The sequence below is a fragment of the Mustela erminea genome, chromosome 1 (genome assembly GCF_009829155.1).
Source record: "Mustela erminea isolate mMusErm1 chromosome 1, mMusErm1.Pri, whole genome shotgun sequence".
Classification (NCBI taxonomy): Eukaryota; Metazoa; Chordata; class Mammalia; order Carnivora; family Mustelidae; genus Mustela; species Mustela erminea.
In genome coordinates this window covers 178,087,186-178,106,892 of record NC_045614.1, presented here as the reverse complement: position 1 = coordinate 178,106,892, position 19,707 = coordinate 178,087,186, and the positions used below count along the sequence as shown (strand labels likewise).

Genomic DNA, 19,707 nt, shown 5'->3' with positions numbered 1-19,707 from the left:
CAGACACAGAAGGACGTTGGGATGAAGACGTTAATCAAACAGTGAAGCGAACAACTCCAGGAAGGCACCAGAGACCAGAGATAATGGAAGCAAATGGGATACTTTGGATCATCCAGTTTTCTTTTGTTCTTGCGTTTATGATGTTTAAAAAATGTTTTGAGAAAAAAAAAAGAATGTGTCAAATACCATCACCTTCAAGCAGCTTGTTTTAATTTTTGGAATATAACCCCCGCATTTTGTGCTTAGACATACACATTTGAAATCTTACGTAATGTTTAAGGCTGCATCTGGAGCTAAAACGCCTGATTCAAATCTCATTAATTTTATCACTTACTAGTTCTGTAACTTTAAGCAAATTGCTTAACCTCTCTAAGCTTAAGTTGTATCAACTTTAAAATGGGGGATAATAGAGGGTTTTCATAATGTTAATGTAAGGATTTAAGAGATAAGGATTTAAGAGATAACATGTAAAGCAGATACTATGTATGAAATAGTATTACTGAAGGCATATTTACTATTATCACTTCTAGAATTTCTGCCCAAGTGAACCTGTCAATTGATTTCCTAGGTGTGTGTATGAAATTCAAGAGACTGATCATCCTTCAAGGGTCTCTTCTAGCTCTAGCTTTCTGTGGTTCTGTGACCCAGCGAGATGAAAGTTGATATTAGAGTCACTTTTTCTGATAAGAACACTTGTGAGGGAATTATTGACTATATTATTCTTCTCTTTTTGAAATTCTTTTCCTTCTTGCTGTGTCTGACTCTACCATATCAGTCTATTCACCATTTTATTCCCAGCCCCAAGAGATTTAAATCTGAATATAATTCTAATCTCTGTAGAATTGTTTGGTATGCTAACAATCATAGCATTAAACAAAATGAACTTTAAGTACTTTATTGAACTATTAAAATTTAAATGCATTTAAGCTAGGAATCTTTCAAGTTAAGGTTCGGTTTGGGACTCTCATCCTGTGAGGAGGAGTTAAGAGCAGAATATCAATTTTGAAATCTCAAAATTTCACAAGGAGAGAATAGTTCCAAAATCATGAATCGACAATGTTCATAGCCATCTCCAATATCCCCAATAAAAAAAGAATATAAAAAGTTTGAAGAAGGAAACATGTTACCCAAAAGAAAAAGCTTTCTCTCCTAAAATCTTTGGGAGATTAAAATGATTATCTTTTTAGTATCCTAAATGTGCATCACAGTGTCAGCAATTTGTCAGTGATGAAAAATTATGTATCCTACCACTACTGTAATGTCAAACTTTGAAAAATCATATTCTGAGATGTTTAATAATAAAATTTAATAATACAGCTTTGGATAAAAATTTTCAGGTTTTTAATTTCTCTCAGAAGTTTACTCTGTAAAGGTGGTATCTGGCTTTAGGTCAATAAATTAATACTTAGTCAATTTCACTTGCCCAAAATTTATTTTCAGTACATTTCTAAATATGTTTGTAAGTTTGTTTTAGAAGGAGTAATTTCCGTTGTTTTTACTTTGAGAATATTACTTTGTTAAATGTTTGCAAAATGGATCAGAGCAAGGAAAGATTAGAAACCAAGTAACATTTGTAGAAGAGACAGCAAGTGTTGATGAATAAGCAGAGAACAGTGGGAATGTATATTGGTACAACCATTATGGAAAATACTATGGAAGTTCCTCAAGAAATGAAAAATGGAGCTACCATATGATCCAAGATTCCCAGTTCTGGGTACATATCCGAAGGAATCACTATCTTGAAGAGATATCTGCATTCTCATGTTCATTACGGCATTATTCATAATAACCAATATAAGGAAACCACAAGCTAAGTCTAATCAATGGATGAATGAATAAAGAAAATTTGCGATATAGAGATAGATAGATATGGGTATGTCACATTTATGTCTGGCATTTGGGCATTATGCTTAGTGAAATAAGCCAGAGAAAGATAAATACTGCATGGGATCGCTCATATGTAGAATCTTAAAAAAAAGAGGCAGGGAGAGAGGTGCCTGGGTGGCTCAGTCTGTTAAGTGTCTGCCTTCAGTTCAGGTCATGATCTCAGGGTCCTGGGATTGATCTCCAAGTCAGGCTCTCTGCTCAACAGGGAGCCTGCTTCTTCCTCTCCCTCTGTCCCTTCCCCCAGCTCCTGCTTGTGCTCTCTTTCTCTCAAATAAGTAAAATCTCTCTCTCTTTTTTTGTTAAGGCAAATTCATAGAAACAAAGAATAGATTGGCCATTGCCAGGAGCTGGGCAGTAAGGAAATGGTGACAAGTTAATAAAGGTACATAAACTACTTTAGATACCCTTTCACAGCATGGTGACTATAGTTAATTATGTTCTATCATATACTGGAATTTGGTGAGAGGAGATCTTAAGTGTGTTCTCAAAAGAGAAAAGAAAGGTAACAGTATGAGGTGTTGGATGGATTAACTGACTTGATTGTGTGAATCATGTTTACCATGTATACATATATTAAACCATCATATTGTCCATTTAAAATATAATTTTGTCAATTATCTCTCAATAAAGCTGGAAAAGGAAATCAAGTAACATTTAGGAAGATAATAATCCCAGGGGGATTAAATAATACTCTTAGCTGGAATGACAGCAAGGTTGTTTTTATCATTCAGAATAATTTAGATTACACTATGGTGAAATAGTCATGGAATTACAATGGTTTAAGGTGAGTGTTTATTGCTTACTCCTGGGAAGTTCACTGCAGGACTTTCTGGGTAGACATCTTCATTGTGTTGGCTCAGCATTCCATACAGTTTTGATTTTGTAGTATTTTAAAGTTGACATAGTCTTCCACAATTTCCATTTCACTCATTTCACTGGACAAAGGAAAGTCTCATGACTTCTAGAGGGTGGGAAGAACTACCTCGTATGTATGGAAAAGGGAAAGAAAACTGAAAATAGTGTGCAGTGTTTATGTCTATCAAACTACTTAATGTACTGAAAAACTAGTAGTCAACTTAGTTTACTAACTGACCCAACTGTAGTTTGACACCAGAAATGGTTGTTAAGGTATCATTCTCAGATACGAAGTAGAAACGGGGTTGGATATATTTTGGGGGAACAAAAGGGGTGTAGAGTATAGTTCCAGAAATGCTGAAGGAACATCTACATAGTAAGTATCATTAGGCATAGGAGTAGTAATTGGATTCTCCAAGAGAACATGTTTTTAAAAAGGAATACAGTGGGATAAAGTCAGATCTTGGAAAGTACATATGGGAAACTGAAGGTGGAATGACTAGTGAGATCCAGAGTAGTCCATAATTGTGAAAAGCCGAGGGAGGAAAGAGTTTTAGAAGAGTTAACTGTATTAGATGTATTAATTGATGAAAAAGAAAATGAGAACTGATTTAACAATTAGGAGATATAAGTTAATTAAAAAATGTGTTTTGAGTAGATTGATGGGGCAGAACCTCCCTCACAGTGAATTGATAAAAAGAGTGAACAGAAAAAAAAAATAGTGCTTTAGGATTTTTGTGGTAAGCCACTAGTTTAAAAAGTCAGGTTATGAAAGTAAAGAGTCAGCAGAACAGTACTAATCTGGCTCATATATAAGGAGAAATTGTGGGTCTTTTCTGCCTTGCCTTCTCACCCACTATCTACCCTGGAAACTGCAGTCAAAGATCTAGGGGGAAAATGGGGAGCAATATAGTTCAGATGTTGGATTGAGAAGAAATAATCAGACGAACAGGATTTCAGAAAAGTTGAAACATGATGTTTGATAAAGTTGCAGGAAAGTGGTTAACCTTGGAAAAGAAAAGATAGATGTCTTCAGATATTAGAAAATGAGAAGAAACAGGTAACAGTGAGAAAAGAAAATTTGTGAAGGCATGATCTAACTTTCTTCCTTAGCACTGTAGAATAGAAGTATTATTGTGTCTGGACAGGACAGTCTGGGTAGATTAAGCATCTGGCACTGATGAAGGGAGGATTCGGTTAGGAAAACCAGTACAGGTCATGCACCCTTGAGCAACTGGAAAGAAATTTGAAGTTATCAAATCAGGACAATGAAAACAGTGAACAAGAAAACATTGTGAGGACAATGAAAACAGTGAACTAGCAATTTGGAAAAAGAGGTAGGAGGCAAGGTGCCATGAATGTTTATTAGACCGGTGACACCAAATTTAAAATCTGCTATCTATTACTTGTTAGAAACTGTACTTAAGCTTTATTTCTTTCACTTCATCATCTTAGCAACCCTGCAAAGTAGGTATTTTTATTCCCATTTTGCAGATGAGATACTTGGGTTCAGAGATGGTGAGCTGTAAGAGATGTATATGAGTCGAATCAGGGTTACATGAATGAATAAAGAACAGAATAGTTTTAAAACTAAATCTGTTGTGGGGCAGTGGGTTACTCAGTCAGTTAAGCATCTGACTCTTGATTTCAGCTCAGGTCATGATCTCAAAATCCCGGGAAGAGCCCTACATAGGGCTCCATGCTCAGCTTGGAGTCTCCTTGAGATTCTCTCTCCCTCTGCTCTGCCTCCCACTCATGCACATGCATGCTCTCTCTCATTTCTAGAAATAAATAAATAAATATTAAAAAAACAACAACAAGAAACTAAACCAAATGTGTTGTAGCAAACCATTATTTTCCCCTGGACACCCTGAGCATCCCAGGGCCCTCTCTCATTTTACCAAAATTTTGAAAAAATATATTTAAGTAGAAATGGAATGGGCACACAGGTCCCAACATATTATGTGTGCATTTTTTCCCCTACAGTAATGCACTTGCCATTTCTCCCCACCCCCCAAATATATATATATATATATATATGCAGATATTACATATCCTTGTAAATGAACTAAAACATATTAAAAAACAGCCAGCAGATCACCATCTCCATCTTGCATAAACCAAATAGATAACAATCTAACATTATCTAAAAATTTTAGGAAGAGCATATATTAAAATGTTAATACTTGTTATTTTGGGGTGGAATGTGAAATTTTATTTTGTTCATCTTATTCATTTTTCAGTGTTTTTCACACTTTCTATAATGAACCTATTATTTCCTTTAGCACCTGGTACTTGATATTCACTCATTTTGCATTTGTTTTGTGTATCTCCCTACAATAAATACCATACAATTCCATTTTACATTTTATATAACAAACAGCAGTAAACATAAAGATTAAAAGTCACTGTCATCTGCATTATTAGTTAGCAAATGAGTTTTCCCTTGTTCTTCATTTGTAATAACTGCCCCAGTGTATTGTTTCTGTAGTTGTGCAGCCAGAGTCCGCCAGAGTCCCAGAGGGTCCCCAACCCTGCTTCATAAAACAAAACAAAACACGCACAAGACCTGAGATCTGTGGATCTCAGTTGTATTTAGGGACAGACGAGGAACAGCACCCTCGACGACTGGCAACACATTTTCTGCGGGTGTGCAGAGAGGCCTTGCCCAAGATCTGTCTGGGATTTTTCAACTCCTCTCTGGACGCTCCGGTTGCCTAGTGACGACAACCCCCTCTCCCCGCCCCGCCTCCACAGGGGAAGGGAGCCCGGCTCCTTCAGCCACTCAGCTGCCCCCACCACGGGCGGTCGCACGATGATTGGAGAAATATGTGGGCGGTGCTTGGGGGCGGGCTTTCCGCGCCTGGGAGGAACGTCAGCACGTCGACGCGGGGGTTTTCTCTGGCCCGGCTCCGCTAACCCTGTTCGGGTCTGTGTATCTGCGCCTTTGGCCGGGCTGTACCTGGGTGAGGAGGCCGTTCTTCGCTCGCGGGTCCCTGGCACGGTTATCAGGGCTTGGTTTGGGGACTAGCCTCTTTGACCTCCCTCCCGACTTCTCCGCCTCACAGGTGCCTGGGAGCGACTGCGGCCCCCCGGGGACTCTGCCCGGGGCAACCAGGGGCCCGTTCTCGCTCGAGGCTCGGATGGGAGGCGGCGGGAGGTACGGCCTGGCATGTTCAGTCTGATGGCCAATTGCTGCAGCTGGTTCAAGCGGTGGCGGGAGCCCGTCAGGTAAGCTGGAGCCGACTGGCTCCGTGCGGTCCTAGGGGGGAGGGACAGCTGCACCCCGAGGGACTGGTTGGGACGCTACCCCTCTCCTCTGGGAAGAGTCTCAGGCCGCGGGGGATGTTTTTGTTCCCAATTTGACTTGTCCCCCGAGGAAGAGATAGGAGGATGTAGCTTTTTTGTGTAGTTGCGATTAAGTTCTCAGTGATGCTTACTGTTATTATTTAAATGGGTTCGAACTTCTTAAGAAGTTGTGAATTTTATGCGTGGAATTGGGAACTATCCGTTGTGTATATTTCCTGTGACGCTAATTTAATGTTTTTTTTTTTTTTTTTTTAATAGAGAAGCATGGGATACAGCTTTCGTAACATCCACACATTCCTTTCAAAAACACACACAGGCCCACGTACACACTCATTCACTCACTGTTTTTGAGGACTTGGGTTTGAAATCTGGCTCCACTGCTTAATAAATTATATGATTTAACCACTTTTGGCCCCACCTTCATCATATGTTAAATGTGGGGTGATAGTATCTATGCCTCAGGAGTGTTGTATTAAATGAGACTAGCTAATGGAGTGTTTTCTTAACTGTAGTGTAGCTTCAGTTTTCATGGGGAATCTAGTTAAGCCTTTAATTAAGAGTCCGCTTCTTAACCTTTCATTTTGAAAAGCTAGATGTATTAAGATTTAGCACCTGCTACTTGATATTCACTCATTTGTTGACAAAATACAATGTGCCAGGCACTTTGCTAGGCAAGAGGCAGTAAAAATGATGCTTTTTAGGCTTAACCTATTTTGTTACTCCTGATAAATAATGTTGACTTTTTAATAGTTTTACTTTGGAATTAAGCCAAGGGTAAATTTTAACAAAGTTTTGTTTTTCTTGTGATTTGATAAAGGTGTTGTTGTGCAGAGGAATACCGAAGAGATGACATGTCTTTCTCAGTATCCAGCGTTGCATTATGTTGATAGTTTTATTACTCGTAGTGTTAACTTTGATCACTTGGCTATTGTTGTGTCTGCCAGATTTCTCAATATAGTGTTTTTGAGTCAAACAGATTCATGTCTGAATCCTAGAAATTTTGGCACTTTCCCCCCATGAAGTGTGGGTGATCTTTGTCTTACAGCATTTTGAGAAAGAAAATTAATGCAAGTACTTGATGCTTTGCAGGTAGCACTCAGTAAGTCAGACTTCTGATCTTAGGAGGCAAGTGTGTATTGGTCAGTTACACACCCCAATTCATTTTATACTTACCAGTATAGATTCCTTTCCCTTCCTCCCTTCCTATGTTTGTGGAAGAATGGTTCATTTTCAAGGCTAATTCTGGTGGCTGTGTTCTTTAGTCCATTTTTCCCCATTTCTTGGTGAGCTTTAGTTGTTTAGCATTTTGCTAGAGATCACAGAGAAAACTTCTGGGTTACAAGAATAAACCTAATCTTTTATCCCAAAGTTTATTGTTCAGTTTTATCAATAGTACAAGTTCTCTTTCTCTTTTGTCTTCACAGCTTCACTTCTATTTTTTCTTTAGAATGTAAACAGGCTCAAGCCTCTCTTACCTAAAAAAAACAACCCAAAATGAATGTTTCCTATTGCTGCTGTGGCAAATTACTATTAACATAGTGACCTAAAACAACACAAATGTATTATCCCATGGTTCTGAGCTCAGAAGTCTAAAATGGGTTAGGAGAGTTGCATACCTTCTAGAGTCTCTAAGAGAGAATCTGTTTTCCTTTGCCTTTTCCAGCAAAAAAAAGGGGGGGGGCTGTTGCCTATAGTCATTGGCTTGTGGCCCCCTTCTTCCATTTTCAAAGCCAATAATGTAACATCTCTCTCCTCTGATCTTTTATCAGGACTTTTCAGAGTCCCTTTTATAAGGATTCTTGAATTTACCTCTGGTCTACCAGGGTACTCCCAAGATAAGCTCCCTATCCAAGATCCTTAACTTAATCTTGTCTGGAAGATTCATTTTGCCATGTAAGGTAACATATTCACAGGTTTCAGTGATGAGGTTGTAGATGTATTTGGGAAGCCATTATTCTGTGTCTACCATAATAAGCAACTCTCTGTCCCTGCAGCACTACCTTTCCTCTCAGCCTTCACCCTAGACTAAACAGTTGGCAATAGATTACTGATACTTCACCTTCCTCTCCTCCCATACATTCCTTAACTTCTGCTTTTGAAGACTTCTGCCCAGACCCTTTAATTCAGTTTTCTCACTATAGCAGATGTTGCCTGGTTAGTAAATCCAGTGGATTCTTTTTATCTCTTGGCCTCATTTGACACTTAAGATCTCTTTCTTCTTAAAATTGTCTGATTTATTTTTCCTGAATTTAAATTTTTTACCTTTCTGCCTGTTACCTTTTCTAACTCTTTTTGCCAGTTAGCCTTTCATCATCTCACTCTCAAGGCTTCCCCAGGGTTCTGTCTTCAATTCTCTTTTCTTCTGTATATTTTCCCTTTGTGGGCAGTTTCACCACATATAGTGACTTCAGAGGGCACTTAAACATTGACTCTGAAGTCCGTGTTTCCAGCACAAAGACTCATCTTCCACCACTTGAAGATTTACATATCGCATTTCACAAGAATTCTTAATCCCAGCACATCCAGAATTGAGTTTGTATCCTCTCTCATTTCCATGCCAAATTGCTTCAGCCTTCCAAGTCAAGAAAAGAAGTAATCCTAGATACCTATATGTGCTTTGATCTCTCAAATCATCATCTTTTGGTTTGTATGGGCTTAATACCACTTCCAAGTCTTACACTCTTTTAGCCTTTCCATTTGCACTGCTCTGTTTTAGATAAAATTTCTGTCCCACATTTCTTTGACAGACTTCCCACTGTTCCCCTCTAATTAATTCTCTACACTGTTGTCAGTGATCTTTTTTCTTTTTCCTCCTGTCCAAATTCCTCATGCCAGATTTGCCATATTTAAGTTCTCTAGTCCCTCCATTCCTCACCAAATGCTCTTCTTTTTTTGGTTGGCTGTTCCTAATCATTCCTCACATGTCAGTTGGGAGCTTCTCTTTCAGGACCCTTTCTTTGAATTCCATCTAGATTCTTTACTTTTTCGTTGTAATTGCTTAGCATCTTGTATTTGTCTCTTCTTACGCATGTACTGTAATGAGATGTTTATTCATAGAGTCCTGCAGAATAGCTTGTGGACAGAAGCTATTGTTATTTAAAAATATTTAAAAGTAATGCATGTTTATTGTTATTTAAAGGTGATGAATGTTTATGTAGAACATTGAAAACACAGTTAAACAAAAGTGGCATGTATTAGTAACCCGCTGTCCTACCCCCAAAGATTTATATTTTGGTGTAGAATCTCTTATATAACTGTAAATTCTCTTTTTATTCGCTATTTTTATGCATTACCAAAAGATCTCCGTTGTAAGTCAAGTTAACCATCTGATACTATATTAAATTATTAAAATATTATTGACTATATTTCCTATACTGTATATAACATCCCCATGACTTATTTGTTTTGTAACTGGAAGTATGTACCTCTTAATCCTCTTCACTTACTTCATCTCTCCCTCTATGGTAACCAACAGTTTGTTTCCTGTCTCTAAGTTTCTTTCTGTTTGATTTGTGTTTGTTTTTTCAATTCCACGAATAAGTGAAAGCATATGGTGTTTGTCTTCCCCTGACTTGTTTCACTTAGCATCATACCTCTAGGCCATCCATGTTGTTGTACATGGCAGGATTTCATTCTTTTTTTTTTTTTTTTTTTGGTGGCCAAATAATATTCCATTGTGTATCTATACACCACATCTTTATTCATCTATTGATGGACATTTAGGTTGCTTCCATATCTTGGCTATTGTAAATAATTCTACAGTAAACATAGGGGTGCATGTACCTCTTCAAATTGCTATCTTTGTTTTCTTCCTTTAGATACCCAGAAGTGAATTGCTGGATTGTATGGTAGTTCTATTTTTAATTTTTTGAGGAACCTCCATACTCCATATGTTTTCCATAGTGGAAAATTTAAGTTCCCCTCCACAGTGTACAGGATTTCCCTTTTCTCTTCATCTGCACCAACACTTGTTATTTTTTGTCTTTTTGATAATAGCCAATCTGACCAGTGTGAGGTGGTATCTTAAGAGTTTTGATTTGCATTTCCCTCATGATTAGTGACACTTAGCATCCTTTCGTGTGCCTGTTGACCATCTCCGTTCTGTTTTGAAAAACTTTTGTTTGGGTCCTCTGCCCATTTTTTAATCCGGTTATTTTTTTGAGTTGTGTCAATTTATATATTATCCTAAGTTTTATACATTTGGGACATTAGTCCTTTATTGGATCTATGTTTTGCAAATATCTTCTCTCATTCAGTAGTTTGCCTTTTTGTTTTTGTTGATGGTTTCTATCTGTGTAAAATTTTAAACAAGAGATAATAGATGGCTAATTTGAAGCTTCTTTTTATTTTTGCTTTAACATCTTTTTGCTTCATTACATGTTTTTCATGAACCATCTTTTTAAATAGAGTAGTGTGTTGTATAGATTCACCAAAGTATGTTTAATCATTCCTGTTATTAAATAATTAGAAAATTAAAAAATTTTCACCATTGTGAACAATGCTTGGCTGTGCACCCTCCTATAAATATTTTGGAAGTGGAATTTAAGATCAAATGATGATGAGATCAAATGAAAAAGTTTAAGGTATTTGTTATATATTGCCAAATTGCTCTTCAGAAAGGCTTTCAAAAAACAAATCAACCATTATTACTCCTACCAGAAGTGTATAATAATGCCTTTTCCCCTCAAAAAAGTGAGAGTCACCACTTGTTTTCTTCAGGGGGGAAAAACTTTTTATAGGGGGAAATACTGTCTGCATTTAGTTCCTATTTTTTTGATTCCTAGTAAAATTATTTTTTCCTTGGATTTTCATATTTCTTCTTTGGGGAATTTCCCTATGATTTCCTTTGCTCTTTTCCTATTGGGGCAGGTGCATTTTCTTATTGAATTTTCTGAGATTTTAAATGTATATAGCAATAACCATTTCTCTGTAGTATATATTACCGATATCTTTCTTCCATTTGTTATATTTGTAAATTTTTTATGGTGTTTGAAGCATAAACATTTAATAATTATTTATTCAAAGACACCATTCTTTTAGTGTAATAATTAGATTATATTCCATTATATGTCTCCAAGATTATATTCACCTATACTTTTACCTAGTACTTTAATATTTTAATTTTAACATTTAAAGCTATTAACATTTATTCTGTGTATAGGGAACAGCATTTGTCCTGGATGTAGAACCCAAGCCATGATGCTTAGTATATTCAGTACCTTGTAAGTAGGTCCTCACCCTTGCATATTATTATCTATATACTCTGAACTCCTATTATGTATGCCAGGTAGCATATAGTTGATAGTATAGTACATATAAAATATGATAGAACATGCAAGAGTTGAAAGATGATTTCTAAGATTTTTAGCCAGAATAAAAGACAGGATTTTGTAAGGGGTGTAATTTTACTGGGATCTTGAAGAAATTTTGTGCTTCCTAAGCTTTCCAAGGTCGTGAATTCAGAAATGGCCCACCTAAGAGAAGCAAAAAATTAATATCAAGTTAAATGAGAAAAAAAATTGGCAACAAGAATAATGTAATACTGCAATGAAAAATAAAAATATTTTCCGTTATTTAAAAAGAAAAATATAGTAAGTACTCATGTGCCTACTACCCAGATTTTACAAGTATTAACCTTTAGTTATCATATTTCATTTTCTAAAGAAATAGATAACAAATCTTTGAAGCTCCTTGCACCCTATTCATCTCCTACCATCCCTCCCTAGAGGTAACCACTAGCTGGGAGTAGTTTCTTGTCCATCTGTGTTTTCTGATGTCATAACTCAGCTTATCAATACTTTACTTCAGATTTATTGGTATATTGCTGTTCACTGTTGTCAGCTGTAAAGAGACTGAGACGTTACTTAAGCACTGTGGGTTAATGCTTTTTGTACATCACTGTGGTGTCTGGTAAAAGCAAACTGTGATAGATAGGGCATGTCATCTTTGCTATGAATTTTTTCAATGGGGAAACATTTAGTACCTTAATAGGCATCATTTTGTTTTTAATAAATATAACCGTAAATCCTAGACTGTTTATAGAAATTGCTGAGTTTTTAATTTGTTAATTAAGCTGTACACACAGATTAGAAAGGATTATCTGATTGCTGTATGCAGAACTGGAATGTTTTACATTTCTTTTTAAACCCCTAGGGCTTCTTGTGTATTCTTAGTAAGAAGTTTAGTATTTTAGGATAAAATGGGACCTAGAGACATTCTGATTCTATGCCTTAATATTTTAGAATTGAACAAATTGACATGAAGATTTTGACTTACGACTTCAGAACTAGCATATGACCCCAAGTTTGGTCCCCTTTCTATTTATTAATGGTCCATAAATTTAGATAGTGATTTTGATGTAATATTATCCTGGGCTCCACAATCTGAACTAAAATGTCAGAAAATAGTGCATTTGTACAATAAAATCACAGCATAATTTTTGGGTGGTAAACTTTTTATTATACCAATTTTTTTTTGTGGTAGGTTTTTTTTCTCTCTCACACACATTTATCATTAAATGGTGTTCCCAAGTCATTTTTCCTACATGTGTTTATGCTACTTTTTAAATTTAGTACTTGTTTTATGTAGTTCTAAATATTTTCAGTAATACTCATTTGATGTGTGTAGGTTTTTTTAGTGTTTTGGTGAAATAGTTTTTTTTTTTTTTTAAGATTTTATTTTATTTATTTGAGACAGAGAGAGAACATGGGCCCAAGGAGAGGGGCAGAGAGAATGGAAGAGTGAAAAGCTGACTCTCCTCTGAGTAGGGACCTCGATGTAGGGCTCAATCCCAGGACCCTGGGATCATGACCTGAGACAAAGGCAGCACCTGACTGACTGAACCGCCTAGGTGCCCCCCAAATGGTTTTTTTGTTTTGTTTTGTTTTAAGATTTTATTTATTTTTTTGCCAGAGACTGAAACACAGCGAGAGAGGGAACACAAGCAGGGTGGGGGAGGGGAGAGTGGGAGAGGAAGAAGCAGGCAGCCTGCTGAGTGAGAAGACTGTTGTGGGACTCTATCCCAGGCCTCTGGGATCATGACCTGAGCTGAAGGCAGACGCTTAATGACTAAGCCACCCAGGCTCTCGAAAATAGTTTATTTTTGACTTGCAACGTATTTTTGAAGTTAGAAATAGTTTTTATGTAGTTATCTCATTTGAAGCATTGTCTCCTTAGTTGACAAGTTAGGAAGTTTAGAATTGTAGATGTTCAAATGATTGCAATAATGTCACTCAATAAAAATTAATAATTCAAATTCTTTTTAAGTTCAAAACTCTGGTATTATATTGCTTAGATTTCTGATATATCAAATCGTATATCTATTATATAAAAAGAGGCTCTGAGATCAAATGTATAAAATAAGCTTTTGACCTTCTCAATCCCTACTTTTAATTTTTTTTTAAAGATTTTTATTTATTTATTTGACAGAGAGGAGATCACAAGCAGGCAGAGAGGCAGGCAGAGAGATGGGGGGGAAGCAGGCTCCCTGCTGAGCAGAGAGCCCAATGTGGGGCTCAGTCCCAGGACCCTGAGACCATGACCTGAGCCGAAGGCAGTGGCTTAACCCACTGAGCCACCCAGGGGCCCCTAATTTTTTTTTTTTTTTTTTTTTTTACTCAGAATTCTTTCACTTTTAAAAATCTTTCTCACTGTTAATTATTACCTTGAAACCTTGAGCATGTAAATGTTTTCAGAAAACTTAAGCCAGTTTGATATAAGAAGATAATTTTTTAAAAGGATTTTATTTATTTGTCAGAGAGAGAGAACACAAGCAGGGGGAGCAGCAGGCAGAGGGAGAAGCAGGCTCCCTGCTGAGTGAAAAGCTAGATGCGAGACTTGATCCAGGATCCTGGGATCATGACCTGAGCTGGAGGCAGACACTTAACCAACTGAGCCACCCAGGCATCCCAGAAGATAGATAGTTTTAATTACATTCTCTAAGATTGAGCGGTCACTTTTATGTGAAGATTTATATAAATTAAATCCATTGTAGTACTTTATCAACTGAAAATTATATATTTTAATTTTTCTTAATATTTACTCAGCAAATGGGGGAGTTAGAAAATATATTATGCTGTTTCATTCAGTAAAGATGCTTAATGTGTGCGTGCACAGGACATTTGATGCTGGGGCTACAGAGTTGATTGACAAGTTCCAGTAGAGGACACTGTATGAGAAGTTGCATAAGAAAGTTAATATCTGTTTGCCGTGGTAGCAAAGAATCGTCAGGAAGGACAGAAAAGATGAGGGGAGTACCTTGATTAGTAGGCCTGCTGACGAGGGCAGAAGAGGAGGCTACAGAGTTTGGACTTAATTTTGTTTAAGGATTCTAAGCAGGATTTTAACTGCCATAGTTAGATTTTCATCAATATCATGGTTAGGTGTTATTAACAGCATGCTATTCATGCTATTCATGTTAGTGTACCTGTATTACATAATCTACTTTCTGTTAGTTCCACGAACTAAGTTACGATTGTGATAGACCTAAATCTGTAAGGGAAACGTCATGATGAAAATGAGCCACACTACTTGGCTTCTGATGTGTATCTGTGTGCATATATATAGATGTCAGTAAATTATAGGCTAAACAAAATGTTTTAAGTTATCCTTTAAAATAATAATAATTATTACTGTTTTTACAAACCATTGTATTTAAACTTCCCATGGAAACTGCTCTTGATTAACTTTTTATGAGCACGTAAGGATGGGTGACTTGTACCTTCTCTACTTACAAGGATAATATGAATATAAATGATAGGGTAAAGTAGCTTTGAACTATTAAGACACACTATATGAATTCAAAGCATTGGATATTGCAGGGTTTGGGAAAAGATGAGAGCATTTACTACTGAGTTACATAATTTGGGGCAATTACCAAAAAAAAATTAATTTTACAAAACTTTGCAGTATTTGGTATTGCTTATCTTCTAAGCCTTCTGGATACTAGTCCCAATGCTGCCATTTCTTTGGTCTCCTCATTTCTTTCTAACTACAGTTTTAAGGGTTTCTTCAAAGGTTCTCAGGGTTCCATGCCCCCCTCACCCCTAGCTCTTCTCCTTCATATGTTCTCCCTCGGATCTTTCATCTGTTCTCATAGTTTTAATTAATTAATTACTATGTCTCATAAACCCAGGACAGATCTCTTCTTCAGCTTCAGACTTCAGTGTGAGATGAGTGAGCACGGTCAACATGTATAAAATTGAACCCATTCATTTTCTTCTGTAATCTGGTCCCTGCCTGTTCTGTGTTCTCATCTCATGGACTTCCTGTTTTGAATTTTATGCTGTAATAAGAATAGCCATTGGTTGAGCACTTATTTTTGTGGCACAGGCATTGAGCACTTTACTTGTGTTGTCATATTTCATTTAACCACATCCCTGTGGGATGGATGTTATTATTAACTCATTTTACTGATAAAATTCTGAGATGTTAAATAACATAGCCCAGGTCATATAGCTTGGAAGTGTCAAATCTCGGACTTGAATGCAGGTCTTATACCGAGCTCTTGGCAATCTATCAGATCGCACACAATCCCTGTTACTTGTTACTAGAGGAAACTTACTATACATCTTAAAATACTGCCAACTGCTTTCCATCTCAGCCTTTCTAGTTTGATATATAATTAATGACTGAGGGATAACTGTGATAAGAGTGAAGTGATCACTTTCAACTGCTGAGAAAGTCACATGATTAAATATTTGTTGATACTAGTTCCTAGGGTAGCAGTATATCAAGTTTACTTTAGATTCAAAGTGTAGTTCTGTTGTGTGGTGATTATGTGTGCGTCTAACAAACGTGTCCTCCTTTTGTTTAAGGCTGCTCTACTGAGGTGTACTCTTAACCCCTAGCTTTAGCGACTCTACACCCTGCGAGTTCTCCTCCCCTCCATGGGTACAGTATCTTCTCAGGCAGTGTTCCCAGTCTGGAATCTCTTCATCCTACCATGCATCTTCACCTTCCCCTTGCTTGGCAAACTTTTCTACTTTAACAGCTTAGCTGAGGCATTGCCTTCTGTAAGGAGCTTCCCTGACCTTCTGTATCTCTAGGCTGGATAAAGTCCTCTTGCTCTCTATTACTCTAATATCTTGTATACATAGATGAGCATATTTAACTGTCATACTGTCACAATGTACTAATTTTAGTTCTTCTATTTATTATTATTGTCTCCTGCCACTATCATTTAAGTTTAGTAGGGAAGAATTTCTGTATCTGTTGTTTATTTTGTACTAATTTGTTTATGTTTTAGTCACTCTCATTAGAAGATGAGTACTGTGAGATAGAAAACCAAGTCTCAGGTATTTTTGTGTCCATAATGCCTATTGTCTGACCAAATGACTTGTTTTTATTGCTAGTATCAACTTTTCCAGACACTATAAACCTAAGCACACTATATATATATATATATTTTTTCAATTGAAGGGTTATATATTTATTTGATCAGTAATCATAAGGTTAAAAAAAGATACAGAGTGTCTTCCATCCTTCTTTTGTCGTAGGCACAGCGAACTGTTCCCAATCAGTGGTAATTTACCATATTTTAAATAGCTATAATGACATGTATATTTTAACATGTGTTAGAGTGTACGTCTTCATTTTCTGAAGGGCATAGGATTTTGAGTGTTAGGTGAATGTTACCCTTTTAAATCCATTCTGTTCTGAAAGTATAAATTTAATTTTTGTTAATCAGAAATCGCAGTAATTCATGCTGTGATTTTCATTTGTACTATTAATGTTATGTTTATTCATTAAGACTTTAATTACCTCAAATATTTAATTAAAGTCATGTTTTCAAGTATATGGTGTATGGTCTAAAAAATTAACTACTTTCAAGATTGTCAAAGTAAAAAAGAAATCCAGAGAGACTTATTTTGTGCCATTCTCAGCATAATTACGATTTTCCAATGTGTTGTTTTCATGTTTGAAGGACTTTTTTGTTTGAAACTGTTATTCTATTAAAAAGGAAGTTTTTAAGGTAAAAAGCTAATACCCTTGATAGCAAGCTTTAAGAGCAAATGTGTTCAAAATGTGTAATAGCAATTATTTAGAATATTCTTTTAGCTGGAATCTTGACAAGAATGGAGAGAAAACAGAAGATGCAACCTGTGTAATAGAGAATGAGAGGCCATTTCCTTAAAAAAGTCTATTTGAGATTTTTCACTTTGGCTCATAAGGCATAAGAAAACATCACATCCGTGATATTCCTGGGAACTGCTAACCTAAGTGCAGTTGGTCTTCGTTGACTTATAGAGTGGGTATGGTTGCCTGCCATCTCTTCCTGTGGCTGCCTGTGCTTTCCCATGAAAACAGTAATCACACATACCTATCTAACACCTGTTTTCTTGCTCTCGGGTGAGTTAGGAATTGTGGATGTTTTGTTTGCTGCTGTATACAAGGTGTTTAATAAATATTTATAGGATAAAGGAATCAAGTAAGCATAATGTAGGCATTTTGTTCTCCAGTAGTAATTGTTTTGGTTCATGGTCATGTCTGAAGGATGGTAGATCTTTAAATACATTATAAATTTTCAAATGGCAATTGAATTATTTTTAATATTATTTTAATCTAATTCATTGTATATCTAGTCATTTGAATTACCTAAAATATTATATAAATGCTACATTATCTATTTCTTTTGGATAGACATTTACTATATTTTGCTTAGGAGATTATTTTACACTTAAATCTTTTTTTTTTTTTTTTAAGATTTTAATTATTAGAGAGAGAGAGAGAGAGACCACTAGCAGAAGTGTAGCAGAGGGAGAGGGAGATGCAGGCTTCCTGTGGAGCAGGGACCCTGATTTAGGGCTCAATCCCAGGACCCCAGGATGGTGACCTGAGCCAAAGGCAGATGCTTAACCAGCTGAGCCACCCAGGCACCACATAATTTGTACTTAAATCTTATTTGATATTTAGTAGTTGTGAATTCTTCAAACAAAACAATAATGTTATACTCCAGAATATTGCACTGCTTCCTTAAGAAGTAAATGCATATTTTTCACAGTTGATAAAGCAGGTGTAATTTCTACATGCGTAGAAGTATCCAGAACTCACATACTATCTCAGCTCCTTAAATTCATAATCTGTCATAGTTCTCTTTGGCATTCCCACTGACCCTCCACTGGCTGACTAGGGTTGGGGTATGGCGATGCTGCTAATTGTGGCTTACTTTATTTTTGCACTGTTTCAAGCTTAGATATACTTCCATTTATTCCTCATGATGGGTAGAGACAGTTAAAACTTTTAAGACTATGGCTCCTGGATGAAAAAAAAAATTAATATGGAGAGTAAATCAACTTCATTCACAAAAGCCAAAGCCCTTACCTACGAGGCCATCCATGATCTGGCCTCTGATGTATTTCTGACTCCTGTTGTTCTTCCTTGCTCCATTGGTTTTACCACATTGGCGTGCATGCTGATACTAGAACATTCCTGCGTGCCCTCACCTTAGTGCCTTTGCCCTAGATATTCTTTCTTGACCCAGATATTTGCACTACTAGCTCCTTCCTTCAAGGCCTTGCTCCGATTTTACCTTCTCAGTGAGGCCTGCCCATCTCACCAGACATAAAACTGCTACCCAGCTTCCATCCCTATTGCTGCCTCCCTCTAGCCAGCTTTACTGTATATTCTTTTTTCATAGTATGTAACCACCTTCCAACATAGTTATAATGTACTTAGTTCTTATATTTATTAATGTATTATTTATAATATTATAATATTAATAAATAAATATTTATTAGTTCCTGCCAGTTAACATGTATGTTTAGTAAGGGAAGAATTTCTCTATCTGTTTTTGTTTGTTTTCTTGTTGTAGTAGTTTCTTTAATAAACAGGCATATCTTAAGTACCTAGAACACTGGTGTCTAGTGTACAGAAGATGATCAGTAACTGTTTGTTTAATAAACGACCAGTTTGGTTTTTGCAAGACCAAGTTTGTTTTTCCTCAGTGTATGATCCATAACTGGACTGCCTTACCCCTTCAGCTCTGTCCTTTGTTTTTGTTATATGGATCCTTCGACCACATCTGGCACAAAACAAAAACAAACAGATCCAAGATCCAAGAGAGTCAGAGCTAGAGAGAAAAAAGAAGACCCCTTCTTAACATCTAAGTTTTGTGTGTGTGTGTGTGTGTGTGTATGTGTGTGTATGTGTGTTTTTTAACCCTTTTGGGGATGATTGTTTGTATAGAATGACTTGGCAGAAACCCAGAAGAATGTGGCCCCATGGCTTTAACATGACACCCATGTTATGCTGTGGCTTTCTCTCTCTGTTCCCAAATCTGTGGTTTTAATGAATGGTCTTACCTCTTATATGTATGATGGCTCAGCCTGAAACAGAAATGAGCTCTAGTGGGGGACTATATTGCCAAGATAGTAGGACTGTTCTAATAGGTTTGTTCCTTTATACCTATCCTCTGTTTAAGAACTTTCTAGGTGTTAAGTGATTTAAGTTCTAGTTCTGACTCTGTAAGCGACTCATTGTCTTACAACTCTTGTCTTATGTTTCTTCAACTGTAAAATTGAACTAGACTTTTTTTTCCCCCTGATTATGTGAAGTTTAGCTATATCATCAAAAAGATTTTAAGTTTTATAATTGTAGGAACCCTCTTTCAAAATATGTTAGCACTTAAGTTAATAATCATGTTATTAAAGTATATTT

At 36.5% G+C, this 19,707-nt stretch overlaps 1 protein-coding gene across 3 annotated transcripts in view; it reads left to right on the top strand.

Annotated features, from left to right (window-relative positions):
* The first annotated feature begins 5,599 nt into the window (after positions 1 to 5,599).
* The window catches only part of ARL13B (ADP ribosylation factor like GTPase 13B), a 68,705-nt gene continuing 54,597 nt past the window's right edge, over positions 5,600 to 19,707 (top strand). The window contains exons 1-2 of one of the 3 annotated variants that reach the window (XM_032351668.1): positions 5,600 to 5,708; positions 5,811 to 5,973. In XM_032351668.1, the coding sequence (XP_032207559.1) occupies positions 5,915 to 5,973 (59 nt within the window). In that variant the 5' untranslated portion in view covers positions 5,600 to 5,708; positions 5,811 to 5,914. Of the gene's footprint in view, positions 5,974 to 19,707 lie in introns of all 3 variants that reach the window. The other 2 variants (XM_032351686.1, XM_032351676.1) reach the window with 2 other exon arrangements.